Below are 21,628 nucleotides of genomic sequence, written 5' to 3'. Positions count from 1 at the left end.
AATCACTATACTTTATCAATTATGTAGCCCATATAAAATGCTAGACTTTGATTTCTGTCAAATATTCCAATTCACCACTGTATTATTTACTCTTTTACCACTAGTAAGAAAGCATTTTTTTCCAGCCTAAAGCCTAAATTCTACTACATTAGGTTGGTACAAGAATATCAATTATACAACTTCAAAAATATACCTTCTTTTAAAAAAAAATTTTTTTTACATTTATTTATTTTTGAGAGACAGAGAGAGACAGAGCACAAATGGGGGGAGGGACAGAGAGAGAATGAGACACAGAATTCGAAGCAGGTTCCAGGCTCCCAACTGTCAGCACAGAGTCTGATGCGGGGCTCAAATTCACAAATTGTGAGATGATGACCTCACATGAAGCGAAGTTGGACGCTTAACCGATTGATCCACCCAGGCACCCCCAGAAATATACCTTCTTAAAAAATATCTATCTATCTATCTATCTATCTATCTATCTATCTATCTATCTATCATCCATCTATCTGTATTAGTTTCCTATTGTTGGGCAACAAATTACCACAAACTTAGTGGCTTAAAGCAATATTTATTTATTATTACATGGTTTCCATGGGTCAAGGGTCTGGGTACAGCTTCCCAGGACCCTCTTCTTTGGATCTCATAAAACTGAAATCAAGGTGTCATCTGGTGTTACAGTTTCATCTGATGCTCATGGTCTTTTTCCAAGGTCATTCGGGTTTTGCCAGAATTTAGTTCTTATAGCTGTAGAATTCATAGTGACTATGAATTCATAGTGACTATCATCTTCCTTAAGGCCTTCCTTATTCTAAATCATTCCCCTACATCCTGTATAAACTGATGTACTAGTTTGCATATTGATATGTTTGCTTTGTGATTTGTTATGTGATTTCACATGATTTCATATCCCATTCTGCCAAGGTAAGATCTTTGCTTTACATCTTTGACACTTCTACTGAAACTTAACCAGTAGTTGATATAAAGGAATAACTACTCTGTGATAATTATGACATCATGCCAAAATGTGTCACTAAAATACCACTGACAAAATAAACACAATTTTTGAAATAAAATGTAAGAAAGCCAAAGCCAAGAGTTATGTCAGGCAATGTTGATTATTTATCCAACAGTTATTCCACTGATTTTTCCTTAGATGAAAAGTCTCAGTTATGTTGTGGATTCATCCTCTTTATATGCCCATGGAAACTATCCCCTAATCAGTTCCCATGGGTGAATCCTCAGTGTCTAACACCAACGATGGTAATTATATTTCCCTTGTCCCTTGCAGGCTAAGTAATCAGCCTATGATTACTACATTACTATGATCCAATTTTGGTCACTGAGACATGATGCAAAGTCATCTGGAGAAATGTATTTTGCCCTAATAAAAAAGAAATATAGGGTCACCTAGCTGGCTCAGCCAGTAAAGCATGTGACTCTTGATCTTGGGGTTCTGAGTATGAGCCCCACATTTTGTGTAGAGATTACTTAAAAAAATAAAATCTTAAAAAAAGAAATAATCAAATATCCATTTTCTTTAGTCAGAAATTTTTTAAATAAAATTTATTTTTTTATTTTATAATTTTATTTTATTTTATATTTCATTTCATTTCATTTCATTTCATTTCATTTCGTTTCATTTCATAGAGCAAGAGAAGGAGAGGGGCAGAGGTACAGAGAGAGAGAATTCCAAGCAGGCTCCCACACCACGGTCAGTGTGGACTCTGACAAGGGTCTTGATCCCATGACCCTGGGATCATGACCTGAGCTTCTATCAAGAGTCAGATGCTCAACCAACTGAACTACCCAGACACCCCTTTATTCAGACATTATTGAGTGAACATGTAATAAGCCATCTTGTGAGTAGGAGGAGTCATACCCAAGGATCTAGCCAATAGTCTGAGGATGGCAGAGGAAAAGATACAAAGAGCAAGGCTCTTTGAAAACACTGCTGAACCACTGAATTTAACCCTCGAATTGCCTGCCTCTGAGGTTCTTGTTATGTAAGATAATGACCGTTCCTCATTTTTAAAGTCACTTTCAGTTGAGTTTTCTGTTACTTTGTGCTAATAGTAGCCTAACTTACACAATCAGCTTTCTAATCATAGTTGCTTTACTTTTTGTTTTATTCAAAATCTTTACTAATTTTATAATGGACTAAAGTATAACTAATATTGTATTTTCTAAATATTTCACTTTTACTTAAGTAGAAACATTTCATCAAAAACTTCAGCATAGGCATAAAAATGACACAGAGTTTTTATTTCCCTGCTCTTTCAAACACAAAGCATCCCTGGTGAATTTAGATTTCCATGGCAGAAATTTGCAGGTGGCTAATAATTCTATTCATAACTAGGAAGTGTGGCTACTTTGACAGATCATGGCTCAATAACAAACATACAGGTCTAAGTAATCACATAGTTTAGATGTGAATTCAACAGCAGAATAATGACAGATGCCAAGGATTTGTACTTGCTGTTGCTTCATACCAGTGTTGGCTGTCAAAATGTCTCTTTTTCCTATACAGAAGCCATAGAATTTTTATGGATAGCAATTACTTACAATATTCAATGAAGTACATCAAGTATAACAACCACTCTTTAGCCCCTCATTATTTAGTAGTCTCTTTGTTAAATGTAGTCAACCATTTTCATCTAAATTATTTATTTATACTGTATATTTGACAAGCATAGATTTCTTGCTTTATATTTGTATGGCATTTAAACCTTCCTGAAGAGTTATGTTTTTTTTTAATATTGTCATTTGTAAAACTTATCTTTATCCTATTACCATTTTAATAGTAATTAAACTCTCTAATTGGAATAAATACAAATAGGAAAATGAAACATGAGGGAAAATGACCCCAAGTACATTCAATAATAAATCATCAACTTAAAATACTGGAATGCAACTAATAAAAGAAATAACCTTATATATGTTTGATGAATGTAACCTTGTATAAAATCTCTGCAGTACATAAAGTACAAAAATTTCATTAAACTTCATCCTAACCTTTCTCCAACTTGATGAAATGAATAACCTAAAGATATAAATAACTTTCTACAATAGCTAGATAAAATGTAAGTTAAACATCATAGAAAGTAAATAATACAAGTGATTATAATAAAACTCAACAATTCCCCTCAAATTTTATCTCCAACACCAGAAGAAAATATATTTCTAGTTTGGCCTAGAAATTTAGGTAAGGGTATCCCAGTTGCAAAGCAATTTCCAGTTATTTTACAATACATACTATATCAAATTTGTACTTGCAACTTGATGATTGAATAATAACCAATGCATAGTATTCAAATCACATATATACGCTATAGGAGCTATTCAATGTCTGTTAAATTGAACTTGCTTAATTTTATAGAAGGAAATTCTAAACAAGAGGAGCAATTTCTAAAATTGGTAAAGGAACCATCTGAATATAGGATCATCTCACCCAAAGGAAGAAAAGTATATTTGTGTTTATACAAATGTACAAAGGAATAAGAGCAAGGTACATCTTTAAAACTGGGGAGGTTACAGATATTATACAGAAATTTTTCCAGAGGAAATCTAAATTTTCAAAAGGAAACAATATAGTCTTTTAACATTTTAAAAGGAAATCATACATTAATCTTTAGATCTGTAGAGATTTTGATTTTGAAAAAAAAAATTGAAAAAAAATATGAACTGCACAAAGTGTGATTTGTTGGGCAATGGAGGTACTTAAGGTGTTGCCTTGCTTCATTAACTTTTGCTGTCTCCCCTCTCTCCCTTCTGCTACCCATCCTGTGCTGGGAACTGACAGCCCATCTTTGGAATGATGAAATTGCTAAACTTAAACTGTCCCTAGAAAAGGCAATGTGATCAAATGTTTCTATTTATAAAGGCATCTAAGACTCATTCCAATTAAAAATATCCAAGACCCAGGGTGCCTGGCTGGCTCAGTCAGTGGAGCATCCAACTCTTAATCACAGAGTCATGAGTTCAAGCCCCACATTGGGCACAGAGATTACCTTTAAAAAAAAAAAAAGTAAAGAAAAATCCAAGATAACTAAAATTAGACATTAAAAAGTGAATGAATAGTTTATGTGTTGCCAGTCTCCTTGAAAGCACGATTTGTCTGTGAAAAGTAACCCAGATAACATATAACAAAAAACCGCTGGTAATTCACTTTTAAAACTGATATAAGTCCTCATTTAATGTACTAAAAAAAATTTCTCCTGCAGGGAATTAAAAGAGTTGGCAACACGCTCAGCTGCAAGCAAGATTAAAAGATACTATAACTTTCTATTATAAAAATCATGAAATTACATCCTAGATGATCATCAGCTAAAAATCAATAAAATATTTTATATGTGGGATAGAAAGAAATACTGTTTACAACATTCTCTTAATTTTAAAATGAAATTTTAATTTGGAAATCTACTCAGCACTTAGAAATATCTTTCTATAAATATGACGGAACTGTCCATAGATACCAGTTACCAATAAATAATTAATTTTGCCATCCATGTCTCAAAGGCTGGTGCTCTGTGCCAGCGTACCTGGAAATACATCACACCAAAGCTAGGTAGGAAAAGTTTCCTATTGTGCTGCTTTTCATAATGATGCTAGATATTTCCAGTCATCTGACCTTGTACTGGTAAGTCATAAAATGGGAGGATCAGACCTTCTTTGGCACAATTTTGTTGAACTCATTTACACTGATGGTGATTAGTTTTCTTGTTAAGGGAAGGATCCTGGTATAGCAGTTTTCACTCTGCTACAAATATAGAAGAAGGACAAAGAAAAAAAACACTGAAAGAACACAAGAAAGAGTGAAGAGTGAATAATGTAAATACAATATAGAATAAATTAATAGCATCAGGTAATAACATGAGACTAAAGTGACTGGTCACTGTATGGCTGCAATGAATGGATTTAATACATGTGGGCATATTTTGTAAAATGTACAGTGTGTTTAGTGGAGAGAAACATAATCTCTTGTGATATAAGTAAAAGAACAACAAATTGACTATATTTTAATAATTATTTCTCATAAAATGATCACAAAGATTGTGGAAGAAAGGTGGCAAGGAAAACAAGAATGAGACAAGAAAAGTTTTAACCTCAATCAGGGGGAAAATGTCTTTATTCGTAGAGAAAATTGCCTCTCTCTGATAATCATATTAATGCCAACAGATCTTAGATTACCATTAGCCTTTATGAACTTGACCCCTTTCAGATTGAAACTCATCATTTTCTTTTGCATGAAAGTAAAAGATCTCTGGGCATTGTCTTTGACTTCCATTCGATTACCAGGAGATTTACTTTATTTTCTAGGTACATCATAATCAAAGTTGATGGTAAAATGTAATAGTGACAGAAAAGAAATTAGGATTCAGACAAAGAAATATGAGTACCACATTGAAATAAACTACTAAAAAACAGGCAGTAGGAAGGTGTCACATGAAAAGAAAGACTGACATTAAAAAAGGACAAAAAAAGCCAGAGTTAAAACGAGTCAGAATCAAAGAAAGAAAATGGGAAAAAAGCAGAAAGAAACTGTATAAATGAAATTACAGTTAGCTCTAGCAGAAAAAAATAAAGAATCTAAAAAAGCACAAAAGATAGTTGGAATAAAAAGTGAATGTAGTATGATTTTGAAAAGGAAATTGGTAAAAATAAATTCTAAAGCAATAAAAATGTGTAAACACATTTATTAGCAATGGCATTTGTATAAAGGAATACTTAAAAATCCTATTTGGAAATTGTTTTCCATTGTCTTATTGAGGAAAACACTTTCACGAGTAACTTATGTCTCTACAGTATAACTATATTGAGTAATGATGTTCTAAAAAATTATCTAGCCATATAGCTAGTACACTGTGTAAATAATCTCAGACACTGCTGATATACTCAGAGTTCAGAGGAATAAAGCAAAACAAAAATTAGCTAAAAGTCTAAAGTTTATTTCTGAGAGAGACAGAGCATGAGTGGGGGAGGAGCAGAGAGAGAGGGAGACACAAAATCCAAAGCAGGCTCCGGCTCTGGGCTGTCAGCACAGAGCCTCATGTGGGGCTCAAACTCATGAACCGAACTCACGAACCGGGAGACCATGACCTGAGCCAAAGTAGGATGCTTAACCGACGGAGCCACCCAGTCACCCCACTAAAAGTCTAGATTTCACTTTCGTCTAAATTTACTGATACATAAAAAAATAATGAAACTGTGTTAAGATATAAATGTAACTGGGCATTTTTATAAGACATTAACATTATCCTTAGTTTATGAATATTCTCTTCAACGATTTTATAGTTACATTTTCTTTTTAACATAAAGACTATGACATCACATTTAGCCAGCCAATAGTTTAACAAAACCTAACAGAAACTTTTTTATTCTTTCATTTTCCAATAGACAAAAACACAGGAAAAATACATCTGCCTCCTCTGCTTTGTATTTCTGAGAAGTGTGGTAGAATATACTAGAGAAGAGTTCTTGCTGTGGAGTTAGATCCATATGGGTTCAAATCATACATTCTGTACTTACCAGCTCTGTGATCTTGGTCAAGTTAATTAACCTCTCTAGGTAATTGTTTCTTCATAGGTAAAATGGAAATGTTTAAATACTACCTGCCTTATATTCCTCCCACAGCTGTTTAGAGAACTAAATAGATATAATGCAGGTTAAGAGGTTAGCATGGTGACTGGCATGTAGCCAATATTATCTGTCCTGCCATTATTATTATCATTATACTACTGTCCAAGTCAGACTCCAGGTATAATTTATGTTTATTACATCATCTGCCTTTTTTCTTCCCATAAAGTAGAAGAAATTGAAGGGCTCTAATTGAGGCAACAACCTTCATAACCCATCATATCTCCAAGTTATTACTGACATCAGCTCCAGGAACATTTAATTAGACAACTTTTTGTAGGCACTTTATCTCCTTCAGAATTCAGTGTAAGCTGCTGAAATAATATTCTTACCTTGGTAAATCTTTTGAAATACATTTGTAAATTGGGTGAACGGTATCTCCACTGAAGGTGCCTTTGGTGCTGCTCTGCTGTGATGCCTTCATGGTTTTAGTCAAGGGGGATAAAGAAGACTGAGAAATGGATGCTCCATGATCATCTGTGTCTCTTTTTGCCATTTTCAGCTAAAAATGAGGAAGAATGTTATTTAATTAAAAAGGTAAAATCCTCTAGGGTCATAAATTGGGGCTAGGCATTCATCACAAGTTCTCTCTCACCATGTTCTAGGCTATGCAGCAATTGCTAAATGTGAGATATCATGATAAAAGAACAGAGATGAAGTCTAAAGGAAAACAAAAGTATGAATCTGAGTCTTTGAATAGTATAATCCTAGGTCCCTGGCTGACTCAGTGGGTAGAGCATGCCCTTCTTGATCTCAGAGGCATGAATTTGAGCCCCATATTAGGTATAGAGATTACTTTAAAATAAAATCTTAAAAAAAAAAAGAATGGCATAATCCTATTCAAGAAAGAAAAAAAATGGTAATTTATTGCAAAGCATTTTCCTTTTTTTTAAAGCATTTTCATTTTTGCTGTTTGCTAGAAAATTGCTCATTATAACAAACTTAACATGAGGAATATGTTATTGAAAAGTGTACCACAATGCTTTTTTTTTTTTTTTTTTTTTGCCTGTCCTCCATCCTTTCCATTTTGAATTCTACCTTTGTCCTGATTCTAATGGAGAATTCTAAATTATGTGGCCTTACTTCCCAGTAGGGAAGTGAGTATGCCTGTGACCAGCCAATCTAAGTGCCTTTCCCAGAAACAGTGATGGCTAAATCAGAATCCCCGTAAAGAAAAAGTCATGCTCTGTTCTCTGGGATTGCTACCTTTCAGAACAATGTTAAACCTCCATGACTGAGAATGAAGCCAAAACAGATAAAAACAAAAGTGAGAGATGGAGAGAGATTAAAAAGTGAGAGAGATTTCTGATGACATTTGAATCCCTGAAACCTGGTATTAAAAAACAACCCTATCTCTTCATTTTCCTGAGTATGTGAGCCAAGCCAACAGATTTCTCTCTCTCTCTCTTTTTTTTATTTGGCTAAAATAGTTTGAGTTGGGATTCTCTTATTTGCAACCTAGAATCTTTTTTTTTTTTTTTTAGTTTATTTATTTATTTGGAGAGAGCGAGAGAGAGCAAGAGAGAGAACAAGTGGGTAAAGGGCAGAGAGAAGGAGAGACAGGATCCCAAGCGGGCTCCATGCCATCAATGCAGAGCCTGATGTGGGGCTCGAACTCACAAACTGTGAAATCCTGACCTGAGCCAAGATCAAGAGTTAAACCCTTAACTGACTGCGCCACCCAGCCACCCCCAACAACCTAGAATCTTGAGTAATGCACACAAATCACCTCAAATTTCTTAAGAATAAAAAAATGTGAATATTCCCATAAAAAATAATGTCAAAGAATGTTGTAGGGCCCTTTCCAGGGTGTAACCACCCACTCATACTGCTTATAAAAATAGCCACACAGTCTCCTCTCTGATGTATCCTACTATCATAATGAGGAGTCCCTAGGTAACATGACATAGCACTAGTAACAGGAAGGATATTACTTGTAAGGTAACAAAAAATACTACTTTTACCTTTCACTGCTATTCTATTTTTTCAATGTACATTTATTTATTTTGAGAGAGAGAGAGAGAGAGAGAGAGAGAGAGAGAGAGAGAATGAATAAGGGAGGAGCAAAGAGAGAGGGAGACAGAGAATCCCAAGCAGGCTCTGTGCTGTCAGTGCAGAGACTGACACTGAGCTCAATCCCATGAGCGTGAGATCATGACCTGAGCTGAAATCAAGAGTCAGTCACTTAACTCAGCCACCCAGGCACCCCTTACTGCTATTCTTAAATAAAAGCGTTTATCCATAGATTATTTATTGAGCACCTACAATATACCTGGCAGTTTTCTAGGTACTTATATATAATTTTTCAATGAACAATTAGTGGAAAAAAATTGTGCCCTTTGTGGAGCTTACATTCTAGTGGGGGCAGATGATGAATAAACATAAAAAGTAAGTAAACTGTAAGATGTTAGGCAATAAATGCTATGGAAAAAAATTGATCAGGCAAGGTAGACTGGGAATGGAGGGAATGCAATTTTATTTTTAATGTTTATTTATTTTTGAGAGAGACAGAGTACGTGCAGGGGAGGGGCAGAGAGAGGGAGAAACAGAGAGAGGGAGAGAACTCAAAGCAGGCTCCAGGCTCTGAGCTGAAACAGCACAAAGCCCAAAGCAGGGCTGGAACTCATGAACTGTGAGATCATGACCTGAGCCAAAGTCAGATGCTTAAACTGAGCCACCCAGGTGCCTTGGGAGTGTACTTTTAAAAAGGTTTGTCAGTATAGGCCTCATTGAGGTGATAAAATCCTAGCAAAGACTTGAAAGAGGGTCTTTGTTTTTTGCAGTTGAATCTAATCCTGAAACTCCTGATAATCTGTGAACTAAACTGCTATCCAGGAAAGCGAGTTAGCTAGTTAGCAAGTTGCTAGACTTACTTTTAATTAAGCATATGGAAGAGTAAAAGGAGTGTAATGTAACTTATAGTCACAAATATAATGGAGAAATATATACCTAGAATACATAAGATCATGTCTTTCTCTTCCAAATAACTATAAGTGACCTTGAGTATTATAGCTTTTCTGAGCTTTAGTCATCTCATTTGCAAAACCAGTTATCCACATGGTTATGAGGATTAAATGAATGGTGAGTATGAAAGTATTTGGCACAGTGTTTGGCACATGGTAGACATTCATTAAATGTTAGGTGACTCTCGGGGTGCCTGGGTGGCTCAGTCAGTTAAGCGTCCAACTTTGGCTCAGGTCACGATTTCGTGGTTCATGGGTTCATGGGTCAGAGCTTGGAGCCTGCTTCGGAGTCTGTGTGTGTGTCTCTCTCTCTTTCTCTCTATGCCCCTCCTCAGCTTGCGGGCACATACATGCACTCTCAAAAAATAAAACATTAAAAAAATTGTAAGGTGAATCTCAATCTATATCAAAATAAGAATGTTCTCTTTCTCCATGTTAGTAATAATAAAAAGAGCTATTCTTTGCCCAGCACTCCTCTGGTATTCCACCTAAAGACCAAAGGGCTGTTGGCTTTCACACTCTCCCCCTGCCCCTCCTCCTTTAAGATTCTCACATTAGGAGGGTTAAGGTTCTCTTCTCAGACTTCCATAACAACCAACAACCATTGACTGTTCAATTCTTTCATAGGTTAGGTCTTCCTAATTGGGGAATGCTTAAAAGTTAAAAACTCCAGCTGTGTATAGCAAGGCAAAACTTTATGATTAAAGAGTAAATCACCTTGTAGAATGAAATACTTTGTCATGGTGTGTTTATTATATATAGTCTAATCATTAAAAACTAAGAAAATTTGCACCAAACATTCAAAAATATCTCTTGAAATATAGCAGTAACTTATCATTTTAGTGGTAGGTATAGGTTTTCTTTTTTTCCATGTAAAATAGTTTCAGGATACCTTTAGCTGAAATGAGTTGTGTAAGTGTAAAATCATTACAATTATTAAATGCAATAGTTCTTCTGTAATGTTACTATGAAAAGTGTTATCCTCACTAGAAGTAGAATGTATTAACAGGTTAAGTACAATATGCAGAATACAATAGGCTTGCAGATAACATTCATGTACGTTAATTAAATGAAAACTGTTATCTGGAAATTAAAGAAATAAAAATGTGTTAATTTTAATTTGAGTGACACCACTATGGTATTTTAGCAGAGTAAAGGTAACAGCACTGCCTTGTTTTATTAACACATGCATAGTTTATTTACTCACACACTGAAAAACCATGTTTTTTTTACTTTCCATCTCTTAACCATTTTACATGAATATAATAAGCTTTCCACTCATGCCCATCCCTAGATCTGCTTTTCCACCCTTTTTTATTTTTATTTATTTTTTTATTTTAATATTTTTGAGAGCGAGAGAGCATGTACATGAGTGGGGGAGGGGCAGAGAGACAGGGAGACAGAGGATCTGAAGTAGCTCTCTCGCTGCTGACAGCAGAGAGCCTGATGTGGGGCTCAAACTCACAAACCAGGAGATAATGACCTGAACCAAAGCCAGACATTTAACCAACTGAGCCACCCAGGCTCCCCTGCACCTTTCTATAAAGAGGCATTCAAGGGGTACCTGGGTGGGGCTCAGCTGGTTAAGCATCTAACTCTAGATTTCAGCTCAGGTCATGATGTCCCAGTTGGGTCTGTGAGATAGAAACTGGTGTCAGTCTCTGCATGCTAAAGGCACAGGGCCTGCTTGGGATTTGCTCTCTCCTTTTCTCTCTGCACTTCCCCCACTCACTTGCATGTTCTCTCTCTCTCTCTCTCTCTCTCTCTCTCTCTCTTAACTAACTAACTAACTAACTAACTAACTAAAAGGCATTCAATACATAGTGGTTATAGGCCTGGATTCTGGAGCAGGGTATCTGGGTTTACCTCCCCACTGTCCACTTGCTATTTGTGACACTTTAGACATCTTTGTACATCAGTTTCTTCATCTATAGGAAAGGGTTAAGAATAGTAGCCACTATATAAAGTTGATGTACTTGCACATAGAAGGTACAATGTGTCAGCCAGTGAAGAGAAGAGGCATGACTGTCTTCAAGTTGGGACACTAACTACCAATAACAAAACAGCACAGGGAGACTTTCCAAGGGGCATGCAAGTGTACATAGTTATTAGCAAATCAATGTCTAGAACCTTGCCTTCCATATATAGGCTTTCCTAAAGAAAGCTGATAAAGGACTTCAAGCACGAAAGATAAAATTCTGTAGAAGAAATGGAATAGAAACATAAGTTTGAGGAGAAAAGAAAGTACATACAATTTTCAACCACTGAGGAACAGATGGTTAATATTTTTAATGTTTTAATGTTTTTGAATCCCTATAAGTATTCAGATCTGTGGCCAGAAATGTACCAGGAACTACCACATTTTATCATGTCTGAAAACAAAGAAGCTATCAAAGACAAGTGGGGCATGTCAAAAGGACACAGGAACAAACTTGAAGGGAATTCCACTGGCAGAAGAGGGGCACTCTGAACATTAAAAAAATGTAAAAGATCAGAACATCGAACATATAGAAACCAATGAGCATCTAAAAATATTAAAATAAAATTTTAAAACTTCATTATGTCATCATTCGCCTTTTGTTGATCGCTAGGGCACCAAGTTATTGCTCTGAAAAATGACAAATGTACCTTTCCTGCTTTCCTGAATGGGCTATAATTCAGGATAACCAAACAGATGGTGAGAGAAGATTCTCATTCAAAGGAGAATCATAGTTAATACATAGAGATGGAATAAAAGAAGCAGCAAATCACCACAGTACAAACCCTAATGAAATGATGGATCCAGGGAATGTTTGTCATCATTAGATGTAAGAGTGATGGAAAATTTATAATAGATGAATCTGACTGATATCATATATACCATTGATCCATTTTAACATAACACTGAAATAATATATGATTTCTCCATATGTGATTCCACAGGGATTATAAACATGGGAATACCTGTGAAACATTCTTGCCACAAACTATTGAAATATAATCAAGACTCTAGATCTAACTTCTAATTTGTAAGAAATATGGGAGGTAGAGATGTCTGTATGTCTATATGACATATATGTCTATATAACATAGAAAATAAAGATGGAGAAATGCTACAAGTGAAAAGAGACTTAAGAATTATATCAACCAGGGGCATCCAGGTGGCTCAGTTAGTTAAGCAGCTGACTTCAGCTCAGGTCATGATCTCATGGCTCATGAGTGTGAGCCCCACGTCGGGCTCTGTGCTGACACAGAGTCTGGAACCTGCCTTCGATTCTGTCTCTCTGTCTGCCCCTCCCCTGCTCATGCACTCTTTCTCTCTCTTATATAAATAAACATTAAAAAAATGATTTTATAATAAAAGAAATTATATCAACCAAACGCAATGCATAAACCTTGTTTAGATCCTGATTCAAACAAACCAACTTTAATAAGACATACATTTTTGACGCAATTGTTGACATTTGAACACAAATTGGGAGTTAATGAAACTAAGGAAATTATTTTATTGGGTATGAATAAATGGTATTAAAATAAATATTATCTGTTAGATAAACCAAACCAAAGTATTTTTAAGTAAACTATGATTTGCTTTAAAACACTCCTAAAAGTAGCAAAGAGTATAAATAAAAATAGAAGAAAATTGATGGTTATTTAACTTGGGTAAAGAATACATGAGGGTTTGTTTTACTATTTTTTACTGTGTGTTTGAAAATGTTCATAACAAAATGCTTTTTAAAATTCATATGGAATTTATATTTTATTAGATATGTTTAAAAGACTTATGTAACTGTTTTACTTCAAATTTTTTAAGTGTTTTTATTTATTTTTGAGAGAAAGAGAAGGAGAATAGGGGAGGGCCAGAGAATGGGAGACACAGAATATGAAGCAGGCTTCAGGCTCTAGGCTGTTAGGACAGAGCCCGATGCGGGGCTGGAACTCATGAACAGCGAGGCGAGATCATGACCTGAGCCAAAGTCAGACACTTAACTGACTGAGCCACCCAGGCACCCCTTAACTGTTTTACTTTAAAATGTCAACATTCATAGTATACCTGAAACTACTTCTTTTCCAACTATTTAAGCTTATAATGAGAGATTTTAAATGTCAACTTAAAAATTGTGCAAGAGACTATATGTTTCTCAAATTCTATTAGGAGGTACATGAGCAAAACTATTTGAAGGCCGCTGTTCTAGTCAGTAAGTACCTCTGACCTCCTCAACTTTGGGTAAGGAGAGAATGTAGGTGGGCCAGAATTAATAGCCTTCTACTCCTCTCTTCACATAAACTGGTATTGGCTCAGTTTTCCTGGGTTTGCCTAGGAAGGGCTCATTCCAGAGGTGAGAAGTTCTCACAGTGCTGTCATTGTGGACCAGGTGCTAAAGACTGCCACAGAATCACCATAAATTTGCACTCCTTTCACAGCTTATTCTAGGTTCATTCCATGAACCTAGATGTGATGATTCAAAGGATTAGCTCAAAATCCCAGATTGTGATGAAGGATTACAGAAGTTCAAAGTGAAGAGTACCGTCAAGTGGAAAATCACTTCATGTAAAGGTAGCCACGGAGTACATTACAGAGCAAGCTAACCCAGAAGGCTCACAGACCAAATTAAAATACTCTGTTCACATACACACACAAATTTAAAACACACAATGCTAATAAAGAGGAAAGCAAGCAATAAAGTTAACATGCTTAGGATAGGGGGTGAGTGGCAGAATCACACTATCTGAATCCTGGGTTATGTGATATTCACATGCTCTGATATTTCTGCCCATTGATGACATCTTCCCCATGATGGTATGCTATGAGGACCAGAGTTGAGATTTGAGCCAGTGGCCCAGACAGAAGGTACAGGGATTAAATGGCACATACTTGCTAATGGGAGAAAACAGAGGAGCAGCCAAAGTAAGGTAAACTTGGCCAAAGCTGTAGCTTGCCAGTTAACTTAGTGAAGATATATAGGTTTTATTTTCATTTCTTGGGCATAGCACTGTGGGCCAAAATAGGACCCTACTGGATGTTATGTATAGGTAGCCAACTTACAGATGACATCGCTGTTAGCCCTGAAGTGGCAAGATCATGACTTAGTCTTTCTGCCTTTCTATTCCATAAATAAAACTTGTCTTTTCCATCATATATTCCATTTCTTCTATTTATAGTAACTTGGTTACTACGTATATTTAGTACATCTACTGAATTCTGCCTTTTTTTCCTCACACAACTTACGCATATTTATATACAGCCTATGAATTTCACCTATATCTCATAATCTATTAGCTTAAATTTACTCTCTGTGCTCAACATTTCTTATGAATGTTATCATCCTATTTACTTTCATATCTTGTATAGCAGAGTTAAATATTCAAACTCACATTATATTGGACCTTCTAGTGGGTTTGAGATACAAGGAACAAAAGAAAATATGCATGTGGAAGAAAGATACAAGAAGACAAGAAGTATGCAATTGCCCTCATCTTAAAAGGCTTCAGATGCAATTATAGCAAGATTGCAGGATACAAAGTTAAAATACAAAAGTCAATTTCAAACTAGTAGAATTTGAAATTTAAAACATATTACCATTTACCAGAATGGCTAAAATAAAAAAAAAGACACAAGAAATAACAAGTATTGGTGAAGATATAAACGAAAATGAACCTTTGGGCACTGTTGGTGGGAATCTACTGATACAGGCACCATGGAAAACAGTACAGAGATTACTCAAAAAATTAAAAATAGAACTACCCTACGACCCAGCAATAGCACTACTAGGAATTTACCCAAGGGATACAGGAGTGCTGATGCATAGGGGGCACTGGTACCCCAATGTTTATAGCAGTACTTTCAACAATAGCCAAATTATGGAAAGAGCCTAAATGTCCATCAACTGATGAGTGGATAAAGAAGATGTGGTATATATATACAGTGGAATACTACCTGGCAATAAGAAAGAATGAAACCATGCCATTTGCAGCAATGTGGATGGAACTGGAAGGTATTATGCTGAGTGAAATATGTCAGTCAGAGAAGGACAGATGTCATATGTTTTCACTTACATGTGGATCTTAAGAAACTGAACCAGGAGTCCATGGGGCAAGGGAAGGGGAAAAAATAGTTATAAACAGAGAGGGAGAGAGGCAAACCCCAAGAGACTCTTAATACAGAGAACAAACTGAGGGTGGACAGGGGGATCGGGGGAGGGAAAATGGGTGATGGGCATTGAGGAGGGCACTTGTTGGGATGAGCACTGGGTGTTGTATGTAAGCCAATTTGAAAATAAATTATATTAAAAAAATTTAAAAATAGAATTAGATCTAGTAATTCTACTACTGGGTATTTACCCAAAGAAAATGAAAACACTAATCTGAAAAATAAATGGAGCCCTATGTTTATGACAACATTATTTATAATAGACAATATATGGAAGTAACCCAAGTATCCATCCACAGATGAATGGATAAAGAAGTGGTATGTGTGTGTGTGTATATATATATATATGTGTGTGTATATATAAATTATATTTATATAAAATAAAATATATATATGTTATATATATATATATATATAATGGAATATTACTCAGCCATAAAAATGAGTGAAATCTTGCCATTTGCAATAACATGGATGAATCTAGAGGATATAATGCCAAGTGAAATAAATCAGAGAATGAAGAATATTTATGATTCCACTCATTTATGGAATTTAAGAAACAAAGCAGGATGCCTTGCTGGCTCAGTCAGTAGAGCATTCAACTCTCGATCTCAGGATCTTGAGTTCAAGCTCCATGCTGGGCCTAGAGATTACTTCAAAAAACCACACCACACCAAACCAAACAAATGAACAAAGAAGAAAATATACAAACAAAAAAACAGACTGAAATATAGAGAACAAACTCTGGTGGTTGCCAGAGTGAGGTAGGTGAGGGTATGGTGAAATAAAGGGGGTTAAGAGTACACTTAACTTGATGAGCACTGAGAAATATATGCAATTGTTAAATCATTATAATGTACACCTGAAACTAATCTGTGTATTAATTCTACTTGTATTTAAAAAAAACATTACCACTAACATTAGCACTCAAAAATGAAACATTGAAGTATAAATCTAATAAAATATGTATAAGATCTATATGAGAAAAACTAAAAAAGCCCAGAAACAAACCCACATAAATATAGCCAACTTAAGTTTGACAAAGGAGCAAAGTCAATACAATGGCATAAAGATAATCTTTTCAACAAATAGTGCCATAGCAACTAGGTTTGCACATGCAAAAAAAAAAAAAAAAAAAAAAGAATCTAAACACAGACTTCATATCCTTCACAAAAATTAGCTCAAAATTAATCAAAGAACTAAATGTACAACACAAAACCATAAAACTCCTAGAAATTGAAGTAGGAGAAAACATACATGACTCGGGTATGTCAGTGACTTTTCAGCTATAACACCAAAGGGATGCTCCATGAAAGAAATCATAGGCTAGACTGCTGTATTAAAATTAAAAACTTCTAGTGTGCCCAGCTGGCTCAGTCAGTAGAGAATGTGACTCCTGATCTTGGGGTTGTGAGTTTGAGCCTCATATTGGGTGTAGAGATTACTTAAAAATATAATCTTAAAATAATTAATAGCTTCTGCTATGTGAAAGACAGTATCAAGAGAATGAGAAGACAAACCACAAACTAGGAGAAAATATTTGCAAAAGGTACATCTGATAAAGGACTGTTACCCAAAATATACAAAGAACTCTTAAAACTCAGCAATAAGAAAGCAAACAACCTGATTAAAAAGGGGCAAAAGATTTGGGCACCTGGGTGGCTCAGTCAATTAAGCTTTGGCTCAGATCATGATCTCATATTTCATGAATTCAAGCCCTGCATCAGGCTCTGCGCTGACAGTGTGGAACTTGCTTTGGATTCTCTCTCTGTCTCTCTCTCTCTATATATACCCCTCTCCTGTTTGCTCTCTGTCTCTCTCAAAATGAATAAATAAACTTTAAGAAAGCGGCGGGGGGGGGGGGGGGCAAAGACTTTGACACCAGATCAAATAAGATGTACAAATGGAAAATAAGCATATGAAAAGATGCTCCACATCATATGTCATCGGGGGCATGCAAACTACACTAACATAGGTAACTCTAACACATTTATTAGAATGACCAAAATCCACAACAGTGACAATGCCAAATGCTGACAATTGGCATTGCTGGTGAGAATGCAGAACAGTACAGTCACTTTGGAAGATGGTTTGGTGGTTTCTTACTTTTATCACATGATACTTTTATCACATGAGTCAGCAATCATGCTTCTTGGCATTTATCAAAGGATTTGAAAATGTATGTCTACACAAAAATTTGCACATGAATGTTTATAGCAGCTTTACTCATAATTGCTAAAACTTGAAAGCAACCAAGATGTTCTGAATTCAATGGGTAAATAAACAAACCATGAAATGTTATTCAGTACTAAAAAGAAATGAACTATTACAGCATGAAAAGACATGGAGGGACCTTGAATGCATACTATTAAGTGAAAGAAATCAATCTGAAAAGGCTATGTACTGTATGATTCTAACTACATGACATTCTGGAAAAGGCAAAACTGTGGAGACATTAAAAATATCAGTGGTTGTTAGGAGTTTGGGGAGGTAGGAATGAACAGAGAGAGCACAGATGATTATTACAGTAGTGAAAATACCATATATAATACCATAATGATGGATACATTTGTACAAACCCATAGAATGCACAACACCAAGAGTGAGCAATATGGGAACTATGGACTCCAGGTGATTATGATGTCAATGTAGGTTTATCAGTTGTAACAAATATACTATTCTGGTGGGGCATATTGATAATGGGAGTGATTGTGTGTGTGAAGGTAGGGGTTTTTATGGGAAATCTTGTACTTTTCCTTCAATACTGCTGTGAATCTTAAAAAGCTTTAATTTTAAAAAAGGCTTCAGGTCATTGTTCTATAGTTTCCAGCACAGATAGCTTGTACATATTTAACGGGATAAAAGTCAGAGTTAACCTCCAAAGACCAGTCTCAAGCAATGCACATTTGGAAATTAGGTATAACTCTTGGCCATATTTCATCTAGTCAGAATGTGTATCTGTTCATTGAGGACTACTGTAGCATTCCAGCAATGGAATACCATATTTCTTGTCACCTGATTTCCCTCACTGATTTAATTGCCATTAACTTCCCCCAGTGTTGAACAATTGTCTCCACACCACAGTAAAAGCTATTATACCCCGTGGTTCCACCCTCAGGTATATTAAAATATTGTCCAAGATAATGACCTTATTAGGAGACATGTGGAAGGCTATCCTTTCAGATATTTCATTTTGTAAAGGCTCATCTCTCACAGAGTTTGTCTAGAGACCAACCATTCAATTCAGTGAAGGAAAACACTTGATTTCTTCATGAAATTTTACTTTTGTGTTGTATACACATATAAAATGTATCTTAATCACCTAGACTGCTAATCATTTTTAATGAATTTTTCAGCAACAGTAATACAGCTTACTGTAGAACAGTCTATTTTTCTAATTTTTGAATTTAATAGTTGTATTCCAGTGGAAACCTATGTTATCAAAATTTGTGTTATAAAAATAATAGTTCAATTGGAAAAACAAAATTGGGAAGGTTAAGGACTTGAGCTCCAGACTCTCAAATAAGTTATTTTTCCTGTTATAATGTTTTGTTCTAATAGCAATAATCATATAACTATATAAACTAAACATACTAGGATAAACCCAGCCATCCAACTTTTTGCCTTATTCTATGCTAACCAGAACAATGGTTAGCAGAGCAGTTCTTGCACATTCTTATCATTTCATTATCCTGTCACCCATTATTATGATAAACAAGTTTACTTAAACATAAAGAAGGCATCTATCTTTGTGGTCTTCCAAATGTGTTTTCCCTAAAACCACTTTGTTAATTCCTGATCCCATCATTACTCCATTCAATCCATCAAATATTTAAGTACCAACTCTTCCCAGACTTTAAAATACCCAACAAATGGGTGGGGGGGGGGGGGGAAGGGGGAGGCAGGGCATGGGGTGGCTCAGTAGGTTAAGCTTCTGATTCTTGATTTCTGCTCAGGTAATGATATCATGGTTCATGAGTTTGAGCCCCACGTCAGGCTCTGTGCTGGCAGCATGGAGCCTGCTTGGGATTATCTCCCTCTCTTCCTGCCCTCCCCACTCACTCACTGTCTCTCAAAATAAATAAATAAACATTAAAAAAAAACAGATAACAAATGGATAAACAAGATGCAGTATATACATATACAATGGAATATTATTCAGCAATCAAAAAGAATGAAATTTTGCCATTTGCAACAACATGGATGGAACTAGATGGTATTAATGTTAAGTGAAAAAAGTCAAAGAAAGACAAGTATCATATGATTTCACTTATATGTGGAATTTGAGAAACTCAACAGATGAACATAGGGGAAGGGAAGGAAAAATAAGATAAAAACAGAGAGGGAAGCAAACCATAAGAGACTCTTAAATACAGAGAACAAACTGAGGGTTGCTGGAGGGGTTTGGGGTATGGGTATGGGCTAAATGGTGATGGGCATTAAGGAGGCACATGTTGGGATGAGCACTGGGTGTTCTATGTAAGTGATGAATCACTAAATGGTACTCCTGAATTCATTATTACACTATGTTAACTAACTTGGATTTAAATAAAATTTAAAAATTAAAAAAATAATCGACAATGAATTCAATGTTGAACAAAACAACATTGTTTCTCCACTAGTTGAATTTTCATGAATGAACATAAACAGAATTTTCATTAACTTGCCCTATTAAAAACAACTTGAATGATGATAATTGGACTTATTATCAAAATGTCCATACTGATATTAGAAAGAAAAGTACAAAAAAAGCCTCTTATTTTTCATTTACTTAAAAATCTTTTTTTATGTTTATTTATTTTTGAGAAAGAGAGACAGAGTGAGAGCAGGAGAGGGGCAGAGAGAGAGGGAGACACAGAATCTGAAGCAGGATCCAGACTCTGAGCTGGCAGCACAGAGCCCGACATGGAGCTTGAACTGACAAACCATGAGATCATGACCTGAACAAAAGTCAGACGCTTATCCAACTGAGCCACCTAGGCTCCCCCAAAATAAAGTCTCTTATAATCTCCAACCCTTGGAGTTAGCCACCATTATAATTTTTGTGTATTTGCTTACAGACTTTCATTTATGATTTTACATAATCATAAATGTTTTCTTTAAACAAAAGTGTGACCATATTATATATATAGTTTCTATACAGTTGTGTTCACTGAATGAGAATATTCTTATGTTATTAAATATTTGTTGAGAACATATTTGTATTATTTTTTTAACATGTTTTAATCTCACAAATCATGAGATCATGACCTGAGCTGAAATCAAGAGTCGGACTCTTAACCTAAAGGCCCAGGAGTCCCTTTATTATTTTTTTAATATGCTAGCTAGTTGCTCCAAATGCTTCCTATTATAAATAAAGCTGTGGTTCTTATATGAACCTTTGACCACACCACAGAAAAGTTTCTTAAGAAGTTTTAGAAGTTATATTCTCAGATCAAAGTGTATGAACAATTTTAAGGCTGTGGATATTCATTTCCAAATTGGATTTGTTTTTAGAAATGTACCAATGGGTGCACTGGTACCAGAAATAGTATATGAAAACCTATCTAAAAGCACCCATTCCATTATTTCTTAACCTGACCAATTTTAGAGTAATTTTCTAACTGGTAGTGAAAATTTAATTTTTAAAATTATCACTATTTAAATTCTTCATCATATTAAGACTCAATGAGGAATATTAAGGGATAATCAGAGAGATTTTTGTGGGCTATAAATTATTTTAATTCTACTTACAAATCATTCAATTAAAAGAAGAAGTTCCTAAAATATAGCATATATATGTTAAACTTCTAGATATTTTACAGATAACTGAGTTCAACATATCCAATTAGCCCAATACCCCCTTTCCCATATACTTATGAGAACATATCCAATTATCTTGAAAAAAGCAATTAAAATT

General features: G+C 35.2%; 1 protein-coding gene across 2 annotated transcripts in view; it reads right to left on the bottom strand.

Annotated features, from left to right (window-relative positions):
- DCDC1 (doublecortin domain containing 1) overlaps positions 1 to 21,628 on the bottom strand; it is a 484,878-nt gene that overhangs the window by 450,929 nt on the left and 12,321 nt on the right. For both annotated transcript variants that reach the window (XM_060606272.3, XM_060606273.3), the window contains exon 4: positions 6,969 to 7,138. In XM_060606272.3, coding sequence (XP_060462255.3) covers positions 6,969 to 7,138 — 170 coding nt within the window. The remainder of the gene's footprint in view (positions 1 to 6,968; positions 7,139 to 21,628) is intronic.

This window comes from Panthera onca, chromosome D1 (assembly GCF_046562875.1).
Source record: "Panthera onca isolate mPanOnc1 chromosome D1, mPanOnc1 haplotype 2, whole genome shotgun sequence".
In the NCBI taxonomy this organism is placed as follows: domain Eukaryota; kingdom Metazoa; phylum Chordata; class Mammalia; order Carnivora; family Felidae; genus Panthera; species Panthera onca.
This window is presented reverse-complemented; position numbering and strand designations above follow the sequence as displayed.